General features: G+C 44.8%; 1 protein-coding gene across 3 annotated transcripts in view; it reads right to left on the bottom strand.

Annotated features, from left to right (window-relative positions):
• Positions 1-621: 621 nt before the first annotated feature.
• Positions 622-19,179, bottom strand: part of waca (WW domain containing adaptor with coiled-coil a) — a 148,928-nt gene continuing 130,370 nt past the window's right edge. For 2 of the 3 annotated variants that reach the window (XM_038798211.1, XM_038798213.1), the window contains 2 exons: positions 2,895-3,022; positions 622-2,073 (listed from right to left, as the gene is read on the bottom strand). In XM_038798211.1, the coding sequence (XP_038654139.1) occupies positions 2,004-2,073; positions 2,895-3,022 (198 nt within the window). In that variant the 3' untranslated portion in view covers positions 622-2,003. The remainder of the gene's footprint in view (positions 2,074-2,894; positions 3,023-19,179) is intronic. The other variant, XM_038798212.1, reaches the window with a different exon arrangement.

The following is a 19,179-nucleotide window of genomic DNA, read 5'->3' as shown; positions in this document are numbered from 1 at the left end:
CAACACCAGTTTCCAAAGGAATGATTATCTGAATAGAAATTAAAATCATTTTTCAAAAGTTTAACTTGCAGGTTTAAAGACACAAATGACATCTCTGAAAACTATAAAAAGACACATGAATACAATGACTGCTTCAAGCAAAAACTTGAGAAAGAATAGAATGCCTACTGAAGAGAAGCAATTTATTAAGTAATTACTACTGTTACTCAGTTGATCACAAAAGTGGCAAGAATTTAATTGGTACCCTTGCTTTTGTTCAAACTGAATTAAATGGTAAAATCTATTCACATAAGTGACCACTGTGTGTGGGCTTAGTGGGCACATACGTAATTTACCACAATCATAATTTGGAACTAATTCAAGACTGAGAGCAAGTTGAACTACAAATCAATAATCTATCCTTCATAAAAATGTTTTCAAGTATTACATTTCTTCTAAAGGACATCAAAATCCCTGCTTAAATAAAATGAAGTGCTCGCACAAGAAAGGCTGGAAGGTAAATTTTGTTAATAAGGCAATATTGGTTAAAAATATGTTCCTTAATCATCTGAGCAAAGATTTTGGTTAATAAACTGTGCCAAATCTCAGGTAAACCTCCACATGAAAGAAAAGTGAGCATAACCAGTGGTAGCATAGTTTTATTTTTTTATATACTTTAGGAAACAATATACAAAGCTGAGCTCCACCATCATTTTCCAATGATGGTTGTGTGCTCAAATTACACAGATCTAGCGTATTGTGATGGCAAAAGAACAGCAGTCAGCACCTTACTTGCACAGTTAGCTACAACACAAACATCCTTCAAATTAAACGTGTCATTATAGCAATACAGGTAAACCAGACTTTGCACAAGCCAATTACAGGCAAGGAATCCAAAACCGTTGTTGAAATTCTTGTTTTAGTCATTGAATCACTTACAAAAAGAAAAAAAAAAGTTCTTCTGTCATTCATATTTGCACAAAATGATCTCTTCTGGAAAGCTAGAGTTCTATACAAAGAAAAACAAGCATCCAACAAGGATTGCTCCCAATCAGGTTTGCCAGAGCAGTTCAGCTTCCTGTATGCACAGCTGAATAAAAAGAAGGGTACCCAGTGCTTTAAACAACAAAAGTTTATTATATTTACATACATCTTTTCATGACTGACCGGCTTTCTTCCATCGTCAACAATGTTAGCAAATAACATTGGGCTTCTGTCACTATCCTTCGAGTGGCTTCTGCCGCTTAATAAATACACACATGCCCTGTATCAATCTTTCTTCGCTCCCATTTTTTTTGTTTTAAAACAGGGCACAAATGCAAATACACAGCAATTAGGTAGGCATACAAGAAATCAATTTGTACTTTACCTACTGCAACAACCTGTATTTTTTTTTCCATACAACAGCACATCACTAATGAACTGCTGTACAGAGGAATGAAAAGTTGGTGAACCCAAGTGCCTTGACCACAATGTCTTAAGAAAAAAAATTGTAACTGCCTTGCAATGAAGAAAGCTGTCTGCAGAGCTGCTCCTGACTGGGTCTGTGGAATCTGAAGGTGCTCCATGCTAATTTGTGTACTGACCAAACTGTTCCAGTTGTTGCAGCCGTGATGCACACTGGCTGATGCCAGGATTCTAGGAAATGCGTATCACTGAATGATGAAAATTACCAAAGCTAGTTTGCAGACAAGTTAACATGTAAAAGGCTAGGTATTTAGCCACCTCAGCATTGATTAGTTCAGATGTCAAAGCTCTGATACACATGGCTTCCCATGGCTTCACTCTACAAAACATATTTACAACGTGAAGAATACATCTACAAGAAATCTACATTTCAAGGGTTTACAAATCAACCACTTATCTCCCCTGAATCAGAACCCTCCATATCCCCTTCCCAATCCACCCCTTTGCCCAGCTCCACGGTCCAAAGCCTTCTCAAACGCAGCTCAAATTTTAGTTTAAGACTGGGCAAACGTTTACAGTCCCTGGCTTTAAACCATGTGCAATTTCTTCACAAGTCCTCACACCATAAAGGAATTTTGATTCTTCAGTTTTTCAAGTTCTTTAATTTGTTGTCTCAAGAATAGTATCCTGTCAAAAAAAAGGGGAGGGATAAAACTAACAGTTAGTAACATAGTATATGTTATAACACTGAAGTTTAAAACAAATATAGACAAATTGAAAGATTTTTAAAATTATCTTGTTTGCTCTCAAAGAAGACGATGCATGTTTATGTCTCATTTGAATGTATGAAATTATCAAATTTACTTTATTTGGTAAGAGTTATTAAATTTGAGCTTTACAAATGCAACCTTCTCACCACTACAAACATAATAAGTTAACTTTGCAACAGGGTCTATTTCAGCTCTTAATCCACCACTGTCCATTATTTGTCACTTTAAAATATATTTGCCTTCAATTGAGCTTCTATCCTTGGACAATGAGGAAATCATTTTATTTTCCGAAAGTTCACATGTAAAATGCGCGCACAGAATCAGATGCTGCATAAAATGTCAAAAATTTGCCCCCCTTTGTTTTCATCTCTTAGTTCTCCATGTTGAGAAGAGGAACTTGATTGGAGGCTTCGCAATGAAAAGGGCTAGATTATACAGCAGAACGCTGAGACAACGCTTCCCCTTCTCTTATTGAAGCCAAACTGCAATACACTACACAGGTTACAACAAACTAATAAAGCCAGTGCCTTTAAACAGTTAGGATTGCATTCAAATTATATATTTAACAACTGCTAACCACAATCTATCGTCCCATTTTGTGATTATTGCATTTACCCAAAATACACATGGGACAGAACCAAAATTGTTGAATGCTACACAAAAAGCCAGCAATATTTAAAGGGGTTTAAATCTCCTGCAAAATGATGCTCAAATAAATCACGCAGAAGAGTTGCTTACCTTTGCTCACGCAAAGTTGCTTGGATTTCACATACTCGAACCAAAGACCTTAAATTTTTAAGCTCAGTACAAATTTCAGATATGTGAATGCTTCCCATGTTATGTGCTTCTTCTCTCAGTCGAGATGCCTAAACATAAAATAAAAAAAACAGATAAATAGGTATTGAAGATCCGCAGCAATAAGAAAAAGGAGAAATAGTTCATCTTTCTACACTTGGACAAATGCTCAACTTAAAATTTTAGCTGTACTAAAATGGGCAGAGAAAGGGGCCACTTTTGGATGGGCAAGGTATAGGGTGGAATTAAGGGGGTGGGAGTTAAGTCGGGAAGATGATGGACTGTAGAGGGAATGATGGACTGTAAGGCTGAAAATATGGAACGTCCGGGGACTGAATGGGCCGGTTAAAAGGTCACGGGTGTTCGCGCACCTCAGGAACCTGAAAGCGGGGGTGGTCTTTCTGCAGGGGACGCATCTTTGTGTGAAGGACCAGGTTAGGATAAGGAAGGGGTGGGTTGGGCAGGTTTTTCACTCGGGGTTTGATTTGAAATTGAGGGGAGTTGTGATTTTAATGAGCAACAAAAATGGGATTTGAGAGTGCTAAGGAGGTGAGGGATCCGGGTGGGAGATATTAGATTGTGAGTGGGATATCGGAAGGAGCACCGGTAGTGTTGGTAAATGTGTATGCCCCAAATTGGGATGATGTGGGTTTTATGAGGGGGCTGCTGGCAGTGATCCCGGATTTGGCCACGCATTAGTTGATCATGGGAGGAGATTTTAACTGTGGCCTGGAGCCGAAGGTGGATAGGTCAAGCCCCAGGTCGATTGGTAGGGTATGGGTAGGGTATGAATGACAAGGGTGCTGGTGGGGGGTTATGGAGAGGATGGGTATGGTGGATCCATGGCGTTTTCAGAAGCCAAGGGGAAGGGAATATTCCTTCTTTTCACACGCCTATAAAGGTGTATTCGAGGATTGACTACTTTGTAGTGAGTCGGGAAATTTTGGTGGGGGTGGAGGGGCAGAGTATGCGGAGATAGTTATCTCGGACCATGCACCCCACTGGCTGAATATTCGGTTTAGAACGGGGTGAGAGCAGAGGCCGGGGTGAAGGTTTGATTCGGGGTTGTTGGTGGATGAAGGTTTCTGATAAGGTGTGGGCTGCGATTAAGGAGTGAGTGGAGTTGAATCAGAATGGGGAGGTGTCAGTAGGCATTTTTTGAGAAAATGGTCAGTGGTCAGGGGAGAAATTATTTTGTTACGGCTCGTGCAGATAAGGAAAGGAGGGCGGAACATGACCGTTTAGTGAGCGAGATAGTGGAGGTGGACAGGGAATATTTGAGGGTGCCCACCGTGGAGGGATTGGCGAGGAGGAAAAAGTTGCAGGGGCAGTTTGACATGCTGACAACGGGAAGGACGGCAGGGCAACTGTTCGGGCAAGAGGGGTGCAATATGAGTATGGGGATAAGGCGACCGCATGCTGGCGCACCAGCAGCGGAAGCAGGCTGCGTCCAGGGAAATATTGAAGATACGGACTGGGGCTGGGGATGTGGTGTTGGAGCCAGGGAAGACAAATGAGGCATTTAGGGAGTACTACCAGGGACTTTACGAGGCGGGGAGTTGAGGGGAACACGAGGTGGTTTCTGGATGAGCTGGAATTTCCCCAGGTGGAGGAAGCAAAGAGGCAGGCGTTGGAGGATCCACTGGGGCTCAGGTAGGTGCTGGACAGTATCAGGGCTATGAAGTTGGGGAAGGCCCTGGGGCCAGATGGGTATCCGGCGGAATTTTATAATGAATTTGCGATAGACCTGGCACCACATCTGTTGGGGGCATTTAATGAAGCACCGGAGAAGGGGAGTTGCCAGAGACGACGCAAGCAGTAATCACGCTAATCCCAAAATAAGGGAAGGATCCAGTGGAATATGGGTCGTATAGACCCATATCACTACTGAACACAGTTGTGAAAGTATTGGCTAAGTTATTGGTGGGGTGGATTGAGGACTGTGTCCCAGGGGTGGTTGCAGAAGATCAGACAGGCTTCGTGAAGGGCAGGTAGCTTGCGAGTAATATAAGATAGCTGTTGAATGTGGTGATAAATCCGTCAGGGCTCTGGTACCGGAGTTGGTGGTGTCCATGGACGCGGAGAAGGCATTTGATCGGGTGGAGTGGCGGTACTTGTTCAAAGTTCTGGGAAGGTTTGTGGTTTGGGCCGAGATTTGTGGCATGGGTACAGTTGCTGTATGTGGTACCAAGAGCTAGGGTGAGGACGAATGATATGAGCTCACAAAGCTTTGACTGACACAGGGGTACAAGGCAGGGGGGCCCACTGTCGCCATTGCTGTTTCCGCTGGCCATAGACCATTGGCGATGGCTCTCAGGGGGCCAGCGGAGTGGCGGAGGATTGTGAGGGAACAGAGGAAGCATCGGGTGTCGCTCTATGCCAATGACTTCTTGTTGTATGTTTCGGATCCGTTCGAGAGGATGGGAAGGATTATGAGCCTGCTGGGGAGGTTTGGAGTGTTCTCAGGATACAAACTGAATGTTGGGAAAAGCAAAATTCCCAGTGAATGAGCTGGGACAGTAGTCTAATTTTAGGGGGGATGCCATTTACGGTAGCGAGGGATAGGTTGAGGTATTTGGGGATTCAGGTAGCGCAGGAATGGACGGGGCTCCATAAGTAGAACTTAACAAAGCTGGTGGAGGAGGACAGGGAGGATCGGTGGGATACACTGCACTTAACGTTGGCGGGGAGGGTCCAAGTGGTGAAAATGAATATTCTGCCGAGGTTCTTGTTTATCTTTCAGGCTCTCCTGATCTTTTCCCAACGGCCTTTTTTCGGAAAGTGGACACGATCATCTCTAACTTTGTGTGGACGGGGAAGGTGCCAACAGTGGGGAGGTTGCCGTTGCCAAACTTGCTTCATTATCATGCGGCGAATGTTGACAAGATGCAGCGGTGGTGGGTCGGAGAAGGGGTAGAGTGGGTTAGGATGATGGAGGAATCTTGTCGGGTGTCTAGTTTGAAGCCCAGTGGTGCAGTCCACGGCTAAGATATGGAATCAGCTGAGGATGCATTTTATTGGATGTCGGTGCTAACATTGCTGTGCGAGAATCATGGGTTTGAGGGGGGGGGGGGGCATTTTATTGGATGTCGGTGCTAACATTGCTGTGCGAGAATCATGGGTTTGAGCGGGGGGGGGGGGGGGGGGGTTTGTATAGTGTATACAGGAGGTGGAGGGAAGTGGGGCTGGTCATGGTGAGGGATTTGTATTTGGAGGAAGGGTTCGCCAGTCTGGTGGAGCTAAGGGGGAGGGTAGAGCTGGCGAGGGGGGAACGAGTTCAGGTATCTGCAGGTTAGGGACTTTGCGCGAAAGGTCTGGAGGGGGTTCCCTAGGTTGCCGGGATACACCATGCTGGAGCGACTGCTGCTTCCAGATGTGGAAGTGGAGGGAAGAATTGGGGAAGTAGCTGGGGGAGCAGGGAGATGAGTGGGTGGTGAAGATCAAGGAGAAATGGGAAGCGGAGTTGGGAGGAGAGATCAATTAGGGATTGAGTGAGGCACTGCAAAGGGTAAAACTGGACCTCCTTTCGTGCAAGGATGAGCCTGATACAGTTTAAGATGGTGCACAAGGTGCATATGAACTGGGGAGAATGAGTGGGTTCTTTCAGGTGGGTAGCAGATGAGTGTCAGAGGTGTGGGTGGGGGCTAGCGAATCACACGCACATGTTTTGGAGTTGCGAAAAATTGGCAAGATTCTGAGTGGGAGTGTTCATGGTCTTAGCCAGGGTAGTGGAGGAGGTTGAGGACCTCCTTTTGTGGTGATACATGAGGTTCCAAAGAAGCCGGAGCTCATGGAGAGGAGGAAGGCTGATGTTGTGGCCTTCGCCTCTGACTGCATAGTGGCAAATTTTGCTGGAGTGGCGGTCGGCATTGCCACGGGGAGTAGCGGCATGGTTGGGTGATCTGTACGACTTCCGGCAATTGGAGAAAATAAAGTTAAGGGGCTCAGCAGGCGGGTTTGAGAAAAGGTGGGGGATGTTTGCGACCGTGTTTGAGGGGCTGTTCATCATGGGGAGGGAGGGCGGAAATGAAAAAGGGGGGAAATGAAAAAGGGGAAAAATCTGTACAGACTGCATAGTTGATTGTTGGGAAGTATGTTTCCCAGGGTGTATATTTGCTGTAACCTGCTTTGATACGGGTTTCTTTTTAAAAAAATAAATTTAGAGTACCCAATTAATTTTTTCCAATTAAGGGGCAATTTAGTGTGGCCAATCCACCTACCCTGCACATCTTTGGGTTGTGGGGGTGAAACCCACGCTAACACGGGGAGAATGTGCAAACTCCACACGGACAGTGACCCAGAGCTGGGATCGAACCTGGGACCTCGGCGCCGTGAGGCTGCAGGGCTAACCCACTGCGCCACCGTGCCGCCCTTGATACGGGTTTCTAACAAAATACATTTAAAAAATACATGCAGGAAAACAGGATTGCAAAGAAAAACTTGCATTTCTTTAGGGCCCTTTATAACCATTGGTCGTCCCAAAACAATTTCCCAAACACTTTATAACAATGAATTTAATACTTTGGAAGTATACTTTCTGTTGGAATAGGAAACTCAACAGCCAATCTGGACAAAACAACCTCCCAAACAGCAAGGTGATAATGACCATATAATCTGCTTTTGTGATGTTGATTGAGGGATAAACATTGGCTGGGATATTGGACAGAACTCCCCTGCCCATCAGTGCCAAAGAATAATTTAAACCCACATGAGGAGATCAACAGGGCCTCGGTTTAATACATTAGAAATATGACATGCCTGACAGTGTAGCACATCCTCAGTGTCAGCATTGCACTGGAACATCAGCATTGATTTTTGTGCTCAGGCCCAGAAAAAAGATAAGACAAAACCTCGTGATTCAGAGGTGATAGCACTATGCTGTAGTTTCAAATATAACCAAATGTGAAATAGTTCACATTGTTCCAGAATAAGAAACTAAATGAGGTTGATGTAAATTATCTTTATTGTCACAAGTAGGCTTACATTAACACTGCAATGAAGTTAGTGTGAAAATCCCCTAGCCGCCACATTCCGACAGCAGTTCGGATAGAGAGGGAGAATTCAGAATTCTCAGCTGGTATGGGAATTGAACCTGCGCTGCTGGCCTTGTTCTACATCACAAACCAGCTGTCTAGCCCACTGAGCTAAATCAGCCCTTAAATCAAAGTGGAGAATGAGATAAGCAGAGATCTGGAAATAGAGACGGACAAATCCCACAAAGCAGCAAAAAAAAAAATGCAACGTCATCGAAAAAAACTTGCATTTACATCTATCATTAATTTTGAGAGAAATAGAATGAAAAAGCAGAGAAGTCATGTTAACTTCATACAAAACCTTGGTTCGGAAACACTTGTAACTTTCTGGTGTCCATAGCACCAAAAGGCTCACTTTTGTGTAAATAAGATCCGTATCAATGTTACAGTACAAAATTCAGAGGATGCAACTGTCATGCAAAATTGTGCAGGCTGACCTCCGGTGATGACAACGTGCTGAGCAGTCGCATGTAAGGTGGCTATCCTCCCGTGGATCCGAAAAACAGCCACGATTCAGCAAAACGCGCTAAAAAGACGCAGCAATCCAATTCCAAACTTTAATAAGACAAGGAAAGGAAGAAAGCGAGAGACCAGAAGCGAAAGTGCCCGAAGGAAACCAAGGTAGAGGCAGAACAGACACCAGGCGCAGAAGGGGCCAGGGGCGAACACACACACAGATGAGCCGACCGGCACACGAGGCGGAGGAGCGGAAGCTTTGCCGAAATGAAAAGAGCAGGACAAGCAGGAGCAAATTCCCCGTGTACCAGGAGGGAACTGGAAGACATCCTTCACCGAGGCGTTGAGGGAGCACCAGCAGGAAATAAAAGCAGAGGTGAAAGCATACATGGAGGCCGCGGTGAAGGCAGAGGTGGCCAAGACCCTGGCCGAAATACAGCTCGCCCTGAGCAGAGCAGAGAAGAGACTGGAAGCCCAAGAGGCGACCATTAAAGAGTTGGAAAACGCCGCAACTGACAAGTGTGATCGGGTCACGGCACTGGAAAAGGAGGTGGTGAGGCTGGTCATGACGCAGGGCAAAGTGGACAACCAAGAGAACCGCTCGAGAAGGCAAAACGTACAGATTGTGGGCCTACCGGAGGGTATCGAAGGCAGGGACTCCACGGAAACAAATCCAATCCAATCCGAGACGCTGGGCAACCTGGTGGGGCGGGAAACTTTTCCCAACCCACCAGAGATGGACAGGGCACACCCGTCGCTGCGCCTGAAACCCAAAGCCAGGGAGCAACCGAGGGTAGTAATAGCCAAACTGCATCGGTACCAAGACCGGGAAACAATCCCGAGCTGGGCCAGACAGACCAAGAACTGCCAATGGGAAGGGCATCAGGATATACCAAGACATTGGGACGGACCGAGCCAGGAAACGGGCTAACTTTAACGGAGCGAAAGCAGCCCTTTATAAGAACGGCGTACGCTTTGGTATGCTGTACCCAGCAAAATTCTCGGTCACATATCAGGACAAAGAGTATTTCTTCACACCCGCTGAGGCAAACAAGGTTGTCAAGGAATGCGAGCTGGAAAACAGACAACAGGGGAAGTAATAAATGGCCCCAGGCAAGGAGCAACCGGGGGGGGGGGGGGGAGAAAGAGGCGAGATGGTGACATCTAGCCTCCCCCCAAAAAAACAGGAAACACACCCTGAACAAGGGTGTGTTTCAGGTGGCAGACGATGGCCCAGTACGAGAGAACGAGAGAAGGGAAATGGGGGGAGAACGGTCAGGAACCATAGAGAATGGACGAGGGAGAAACAAAACAGTAACTCCCGGAGTGGGGGGGGGGGGGGGGGGGGGGGGGGGTGTCCACCGCACTAGCAGGAAAGCTAGTACCGGAGGTATACAACAGAGCAGGGCTGTGGCGCGCGCCCCACCAGGGTGGACCACATAGCACAGGGAGGGAGGGAAAATTAGGGTTAGAACGAGAGCAGCAATAAGGTTACAACCAGAAACTCGAAACAAGGAAGCACTGCAAGCAACCACCCAATACGGTCTCTAGGCGAAGGGAGACCCGGGAGTACAGGGGCCTATCCACGTGGCTGACGCGCAGTGGGCGGCCACCTGGGTGCCCCCTGGACAAAGGGAGACCCCGGAGTGCAGGGGCAGATCCACGTGGCGGACGTAATGTTGGCGGCCATGTTGGGTGCCCTTGGATAAAGGGAAACCCCGGAGAGCAGGGACCCGACAGCATGGGGAGAGCAGTGACAGTGGCCATCTTGGATGGCCCCCTAAGAGAGGGAAACCCCGGTGTGCAGGGGTGCGTCCACCAGGTAAGTATGGTTAATCCCACAGGAGCGGGGGACAGAAGCCCTCCGCCGGGATCGTCACCTGGAACTTAAGGGGACTAACGGCCCAGTGAAAAGATCCAGAGTCTTCAACCACCTAAGAAACATGAAAGCCGTCATGGTCTTCCTCCAAGAGAAGCACCTGAGACAGTAGAACTGACTGCGGGTAAGAAAGGACTGGGTGCGACAGACCGACTATTCCTGTTACGGGACGAGAGCCAGGGGGTGGCAATACTGATCAGCAGAGGATGATGTTTAGGGCGACGAAGAGGTTACAGATCCAGGGGTATGTCATGGTCAGCAGGGCCCTGGACAGGGCACCGGCAATACTCATCAACGTGTATGCTCCCAACTGGGACGACACAAAATTCATGAAAGGACCACGGCGGAAATCCCCAACATAGCGACACACCAACTAATCATGGGGGGAGGGGGGGAGGGGGGGGGAGAGAAGAGAGAGAGTGGGACAGGGCCTAATGAATGACAGATCAAACCCCAAAACAGGAAAGACCTCAAACATGGCAAAGGAACTCAACCGTTTTATGGAACAGATGGGTGCGGTAGACCCCTGGAGGTTCACCCACCCAGGGGAAAAGGAGTTCTCTTTCTTCTCCCCAGTACACAACATATATACCAGAAAATTGTGGTGGGGAAAATGGTGCTTCCAGGGCTGATCAAAGCGGAATACTCCACAATTGTGATCTCCAACCACAGTCCACATTATATGGACGGGAGGTTGGAGACGGCAGGGCCTAACTCCCCACTTGGGGGTTGGACACTGGCCTACTAGCCGACAAGGCTTTCAATGAAAGGGTATCACAAGCCATAGTGGAGTATACGGAGAATAACTAAAACGGGGAGGTCTCGCCCTCCACGTTTTGGGAAGCGCGAAAGGCCGTAATTAGAGGGGAAATTATCGCTTTCAAAGCGCAAAGAGATAGGGAGGAAAGGATGGCTAGGCAGCAACTGGTCGACTCCATACTGGACCTAGACTGTAAATACTCTGAGGCCCCGACCGCAGAGCTCCTCGCAGAGAGGAAAGAGCTACAAAGGAACTTTGACCTGCTCTCCACTAGGGAAGCAGTGCACTAACTCTCCCAGGCACGAGGGACCCTATACGAGCACAGAGACAAAGCCTGCTGGCACACCAGCTGAGAACGCAGGCTGCCACCAGAGAAATTGCACAAATCAGGGACAACAGAGTCACATTAGCAACAGGCCCAGAAAAGATCAACAAAACCTTCGAGGTCATGTATCGAAGGCTGTACACCTCAGAACCCCCAGCAGGGCAGTCGGGGATGAAACGGTTCTGCGATGCACTGGACATGCTAGTCGTGGGGGAGGACAGAAAACGAGGCTTGGACAAGGATATACCCAGGACCGCCACTACTAGAGTTACTTGGCACAAACACCCTAGGTAAAGGAATCTGTAGCGACACGTATGAACGGCTGGTAGAGAGGGCTGACACCGTACTGGACGGAATGAGAAAGAAATGGGAGGAAGACCTGGGGATCAAAATAGGGTGGGGACTCTGGAGTGAAGCACTGCATCGGGTCAACTCCACCTTCACATGCACAAGGCTCAACCTGACGCAACTAAAGGTGGTACATAGAGCCCACTTAACAAGAACCCAAATGAATAGGTTCTTCCCAGAGGCGGAGGACAGATTTGAACGGTGCCGAGGGAACACAAGCTGGAAGGAGAGCACAGGAAACAACAACAACCACGGTAAACACAGTAACAGAGAGTAGGAAAGCACAGGAGGACAAAATGACGAACGGCCAAAGCAGAAGCGAAAGCGCAACAACGGCAGCGAAGGCCGACCAGGAGAAACAAAGAAGCAAGCAACAAGGTCAGGGGGAGCCTCCTCCTACCCAGATCTACTTTGGTATTGCTGGGGTTGGTTTCACTCTCTGTACTGGACAAAAAAAAGTCTAAAAATGAAAGAATGCACAACACGGCGTACAGATGCACTGTAATCGTATCTCCAGTACCTCGATGTATATATACCTCCTCAGTTTCTCCCCCCCGTAATTGAAAATATGGAAAGATACATCATTTCAAACATGGAAGTCTGGCAATACCTGATCTAAGAGTGCATGAGAGAATGTAGGGAAAAATCCCATGAAGGGTTAACAGCAGCTGCAGGAGAGGATTGTAAAATGCAGATAGCCTTAGTCAAGCAGGCTGAGCAAACAAAACAAGCTGGTCTTTCAAGAAACAACCGGTTGAATCTTTAGTATAAAGCTAAAAGCAATATTTCACACCTTCATTGAAGTTAAGTAAGCAGATGGAAAAGAATGGATAATGTATTCAGTTGAATTAGGTGACCAATGTATAGGTGTGAAGTTCTGCTGACACCAGGTGAATTTAGGAACCTGGAGATGTGTCCATGGGAACACACGTTAGACCCAAATCAGAGTCAGAATTCTGAGCTGGGGGCACTATTTGATAATACAGCAACTTTGGAAATAACAGAAATCAGATGTAACACCCCTCTGGGATCAAAGCACTTTTGAATATCACAAAGAAAACAATGTAATCAGAGATTGATGAACTGAAGTCACGCTCAATATGAATACGTAGTCGTGTTAGAAATAATTCAGATTAAAGGTACCGTTTACAATCAGGGGTAAATAAAGTTACTTTACAATAAAGTCATAAAAACTTAATAACTGTTCGAAATATTTTAAAAACCCTAAGAAAGGGGACAGCCAGCAGAGTTAGCTCGGTCATGGGAAAGATAGAGCATAGCAACCGAGCAGAACAGCAAATGCATATGAGGAAGACCAAAAGCTAAGGAAAAGTGATCGTCAAGGGAGACCTGAAGGTCTCTTCAACTAACCAGGAGAATCCAGAGGCAAGATCTTTTTACTTTTCTGTAAAGAGAGTGATTGTATCTTTAAAAAAAATATATAACAAAATAACTTAAAAATTTTAACCTGAAACAGTGGTTAGTACAAAGTCTACTTTACTTACTTAGCAACGCGGGACCCAGGATCGATGCTACTAAGTAGTAAGTAGATAAAAGTCTTCTGTGAAGGTATGGGTTATACCGGTGGAAAACATGAAAATAGTTTGACCTGAATAGCACCCACCTAAGCCTGCATAGGAGTCAGGGAGTGAGAATCCCTGTTCACCACTTAGAATGTCGACCCTTTTTGGTATAGGGGGAATTCTAAGAATAGTGGTGACTTTTTAAACTTCACCCTCCCCCACCCCCAACTACATGGTTCTCTTTACTTGTTAATCACGTGATTTTGCTAACTATATAGCGTTGTTGTTTCTCTCGTGTACAATATCTTATCAGTTTTCTCTTTATTTTTTATGTACATTTGTAAATATACTATGCTCGAAAACCCAATAAAAAACATTTATTAAAAAAATTATGCAGGCTGAGGCCCTTGCTCAAAAAAATCAAAGACCTGATAAACCTGTAAAATTATGAAGTGACAATAGAATGAATGTGGAGAAACTGTTACCCCTTGGGGGTGAGTAAAGAGAAAGGTAAAGTCTCCATAGTCCAAGATGACATCGACTGCTTTCCCTTTTGAGGAGAGCTGACTGGTGGTGGTTTAACCTGAGGTTCACCACACCTCAGGCTGAGACAGCGGGGCCTTCATGAACATGGACTCGTGCTCTGATTTTGCTGAAAATTATACCTTGAACTGAATATCATCCTTCGTACTTAAATGGTCTACTGAATTCCACAAATGCATCTTAGATAATTTTACTGCACAAGTACATATACCTGCGCCTCCGTAAATGTACATCTCTGTCAAGTCCTTTTCCATTATTTCTTCTCGAAATTCCTCCTTGGACCACCCCCCCCCCCCCCCCCCCCATCACTTCACTTAGGATTTGTTCAGCATAGAATCACAAAAGCATATGCACAAAGAAAGATTGCCCACCCAAACATTACCGTGGCTCACAAGCAGAGCTATTCTTGAAGTAGGACACAATTTTAAGGTAGTCCAGTTAAAAAAAATAGAAACCTTTGAACACAAAACAAACATCAATAACCAGCCATTCTCTAAATCTCAAACCACTAAATTCCAATCCTTTTTATATGTCATGGTACTTTATCACTACCTCCAAACAGTTTCTATTCCCAACATTACAACTATTGCATATTTATTCTTTGCACTTGAGCATTATCCCATTCCATGGTATCTTACCAAAATTATTCGGAGCAAAACCATATATGACCAGAATATGTAACCTCAAGGTCCCACACTTGATCCTCACCAAGCCAATAATTCTACCCTGACTCACTACATATATATGTGCCTTGAGCATCATCAGGCATTCAGTACAAAGAACTACCAGTACCTGAGACACCGTTAACAGCAGGTTAACGCACTGACAGCCAGGCAATTAACAGTTGAAGCCCTCTATCCCCATTATGAAGTCTGCATGAGCTTAAATGACCAGGCTGACGTTTTTCCAAGATGTTCAGCCAAGTTATCAATTGGAAGGAAAGAGGAGAGGTGATGAGGATTGTACACAACGAGGGAAGGATGCTGATTTAGGAATATGATGCAAAGGGGAAAGGAGGTGTTGCTTTTTAAAAATTGACTTATGGGCTCCAGTAGCTGTTGAGTGTTCAAAGGTGTTAATTAGGTGTGCAGGTGGATGAATGATGAGTTTTAAAATTCTTCCCTTGAAAGGGGGGTAGCAGTTTAAGCAGGAACTGGGGAGATTCAAGTTTTGCATTAAATGTATAATTGAACAAGTCAAACTACTCAATACAGGCACAGATAACAGCCAAATGAAATTTAGCAAATTAAGTTTCAAGTTCAAAAATAAGACACAATAAATATGTTGCAGCTGTGGCATTGGGAGCTAGTGGAAAGCAATGTGATCCACGGCAGTCACATCTGTAATAAGAATCTGCAACTCTAAATACTTTGAGGTGGAAAGTTACCTGGAAACTTTATGCTCAAGAGTCAGGCACATCCCTGAGATTAGGTACTTAAGATTTGATGTGTGGTCAGGGACAGGAGGGTGTGATTGTGAGTGAGTTAGGCATGAGGATTCAATAGGTAGCAATGTAGGAGCCTCAGCCTCAGTAATTATCCAACAGATTTGCAGTTCTTGGAGATTGCACGGATGAGAGCAGGGCCAACAGAGTGGACGAGAAACTGGACATGGCAGCATGGTGAAGGGAGCCTTTTGCAAGGGGGGTGGGGGTTAGAGAGTTAGCTACTATACTTTGCAGTTGAGAGAGAATGCGAAGGGCTGCACTCCATGTCCGGTGCGAGGGTATCCATTTGTCAATAGTGCAGGAGTGTGAACAACAGAGGTAGAACTAAGAAACAGATTCTGCAGAGGGAATATGAGCAGCCAAACACTAATTAACGAGCAGCACCATAAAGGTAATAATGTCTAGATTTCTACAGTGCCACGAACAATGTGCACGATGTACAAACTGGCCTAGGGTGAATAAGGTCAGAAAGGTGAATGTGCGGTTCAAAGATTGGCGAGGGAGACATGGCATCAGTATTGGGGAAAGAAAGAACTGTACTGCTGTACAGAACTACACTGGAGCCACTACCCTGGCAAGTTGTATAACAAGGGCAGTTGAAAGGGCTTTCAACTAAATGGTAGGGGGATGGGGGTTCACGAGGGGAAATTTGGAAAATAAAGGAAAAGGACAAAGCAGTAGTGTAGAATAATACAGGTAATGGTAATCAGAACGTGACATGAAGGGATAAAGCATACAAACATAAGAGTGCACCAGCAAACATTGTCACAGCATAGAAAACTAGTTTAAACTAACAGAGGGGGAAGACGGTTTGGATCCGAAAGAGAACCGTTGAGGCAATAGAAAAATATATTGATGTGGGTGAAGACACGTTAAGTGAGATAGGTGACAGCAATAGCGCAGAAGTTCCATCCAGGGAATAATAGTGAAACAAAAAGTGAAATCACTTCAACTGAATGCAAAGCATCTGCAAAAAGATAGATGAACGAGTGACACAAATAGAGATAAAGGGTCGAAATCTAATTGTTATCAGTGACAGAGTTACAAGATGACCAAGGTTGGGAAATAAATATTTCAAGGTACACAACATTTCAAAAGGACAGGCAGAATGGAAAAGAAGAAGTGCCCTGATAAAAACAAATAACATAGGAGAGAAAGGATTTGTTTTGGAAAATCAGGAAGGCGAGGGGGTCACATGATAGAACACAAGAAGTCTAATCTTTGAGGCCAGGGATCAGTTGGACCCACTAATCGCTGGTCCCATATCGCCCTATTTTCAATTCTATTTGTATGGGGTTGATGGTGGCTGAGCAGGTTGAGCTGTACCCCTTGGTCCAGGCCTAGGCTGAGGACCGCCTGAGTGGAGAGTCAGCAGTCTCTCAGTGATGGTGCCTCATGCTTCCATCATTGGAATCCTTGATAGATCCTGAAGAGTGCTTGTTGGTCCTGCTTTTTATGTAAACAATCCTGGACCTAACTCCCTTGTGATTGTTATTCATTAATGCTGATCTTCTGCAAGGGAGTGCAAGATGTGAGCATGAGGGTGGATGCTATTTATTGGTTTGTCATGTGTACCGAGGTACAGTGAATAGTATTTTTCTGTGATCAGCTCAACAGATCATCAAGTACATGAAAAGAAAAGAAAAGAAAATAAAATAAAAAGAAAATAGATAACAGGGCAATAGAAGGTACACAATATAAGCAGAGAGGAGTCGGACCTGTGAAGGACACTTCCTATCGGTAAGGCTGTTGTTAGTCTGTTTCAAAATTGAAAAAAAAACAGTAAGTGATGTCATAGGAGACTGTGACCTGATTGGCTGAAAGGCAGGCTGGGCTAAATTTAAATATCTATGGTGTTACTGATTTAAATACTAGTTTTAATTTGATTTAAATAACAATTTTAACTTGATTCAATATTATTATTTTTTTAATGTAACCTTAACTATTTTGGGTTGATTTAAATAACTTTTCAATTAAATAACTATTTTTAATTTGATTTCAGATCAAGAGAGATAAATACTAAGTTTTTCAAAAAAAGCTAATTAAATAGCATAGGAGACATTGGATATACTCTGACACAAAAACATCTTTCTAAAGTTTAATTTCAAAAGTTGAAGTTAAAGGAATAAATCACGGCAGGACAGCTCCAAGGTGTGGTCTGCTCATCTTGCTCCATGTGGCAGGCTAGAGACAGGACAGATTTTTGGTGATGTGTACCCCAAGGAATTTGAAGCTGCTAACCATCTCCACCTTGGTCTCGTTGATGCTGACAGGGGTGTATACAATACTTTGCTTCCTGAATTCATGAACAGCTCTTTAGTTTTTCTGGCATCGAGGGATAGATTGTTGTCACAGCCACCACTCCACTAGGTTCTCTATCTCCCTCCTGTATTCTAACTCACCGTTATTCGAGATCTGGCCCACGATAGTCGTATCATCAGCAAACTTGTAGATGGAGTTGGAACCAAATTTTGTTACGCAGTCGTGCGTGTACAGGGAGTATAATAGGTGATTAAGTATGCAGCCTTGCGGGTCTCCGGTATTGAGGACTATTGTGGAGGTGGTGTTGTTGTTTATTCTTTCTGATTGTGGACTGTGGGTCAGAAAGTTGAGGATCCAGTTGCAGAGCGAGGAGCCAAGTCCTAGGTTTTGGAGCTTTGATATGAGCTTGGCTGGGATTATGGTGTTGAAGGCAGAGCTGTAGTCAATAAATAGGAGTCTGATGTAGCAGTCCTTGTTGATGATCATTTTCCAGCAAAATCAGTTTGATCCGTGGATAGTTTTACTCATTTTTTGTTATTGTGGTTGTGAAAGGAGAAGGTTTTGTTTTCATCACCCCCTATTTTATTTTTAAGGAAGATGAGTGGAGACGGAGTGGGGTGAAGGGTTGGGGTTGTTAGAATTTAGTTCAGTTTGCATTGAGATTCAGGATAGTTAGAGCTGATCAGTGTCAGGTTATATTTTTGGATTTATTTTTAATTTAATTTTAGAGTACTTGAATGTCATAGAATTTACAGTGCAGAAGGAGGCCATTCAGCCCATCAATTCTGCACTGGCCTTTGGAAAGAGCACCCCACTTAAATCCTACGCCTCCACCCCATGACCGTTATCCCCGTAACCCAACCTTTTTTGGACACTAAGGACAAGTTAGAATGGCCAATACACCTAACCTGCACATCTTTGGACTGTGGAAAGCACCCGGAGGAAACCCACGCACATACGGGGAAAACGTGCAGACTGCATACAGACAGTAACCCAAGCCAGGAATCGAACCTGGGACCCTGGAGCTGTGAAGCAACTGTGCTAACCACTATGCTACCTGTCATGAGAATGATACTTCAAGAAATATTTGGCTGCTCATGTTGCTGCAGTGATGTCAGAGTGTGGGTGGAGCTGAGCTCTGGCTCTGCTTTTTAGTTTCACTTTGAGAAAAGCTTGGGTGGGTCTGTGTTTTTTTTTGGTTTTGTTTAAATGTGTTGAAGCTGAAGCCAGACAAAGCAGGTGTACTGTTGTTTCCTCTGCCATGAAAAGACTATCTCTTGATCATTTGGTGAATTCAGAATTATAAATGTTCTCAGTAGTGAATTTAAATCTGATGTGCTTCTGTTAAAAGGGGCTTATTTTGTCTTCTGGATGTTGTTTGGGAATTTATTAAGGATTACTTAGCGTTGTATTCTTTGGGGGTTGTATTTGAATTGATCGATGTTCACTGTATGTTTTACAAAGGTTAACTTGAGTTCATAGAATAAACATTGTTTTGCTTTAAAAAATACTTTTCGATTTCTGCTGTACCACACCTGTAGAGTGGGCCGTGTGCCCCCTATACCACAATCTATTAAAAGTTGTGGATCAGGTGAACTCCATGATACACTTTGGGGTTCTCTAAACCCTGGCCCATAACATACCGTGCTGCC

This window comes from Scyliorhinus canicula, chromosome 5 (assembly GCF_902713615.1).
Source record: "Scyliorhinus canicula chromosome 5, sScyCan1.1, whole genome shotgun sequence".
Classification (NCBI taxonomy): Eukaryota; Metazoa; Chordata; class Chondrichthyes; order Carcharhiniformes; family Scyliorhinidae; genus Scyliorhinus; species Scyliorhinus canicula.
This window is presented reverse-complemented; position numbering and strand designations above follow the sequence as displayed.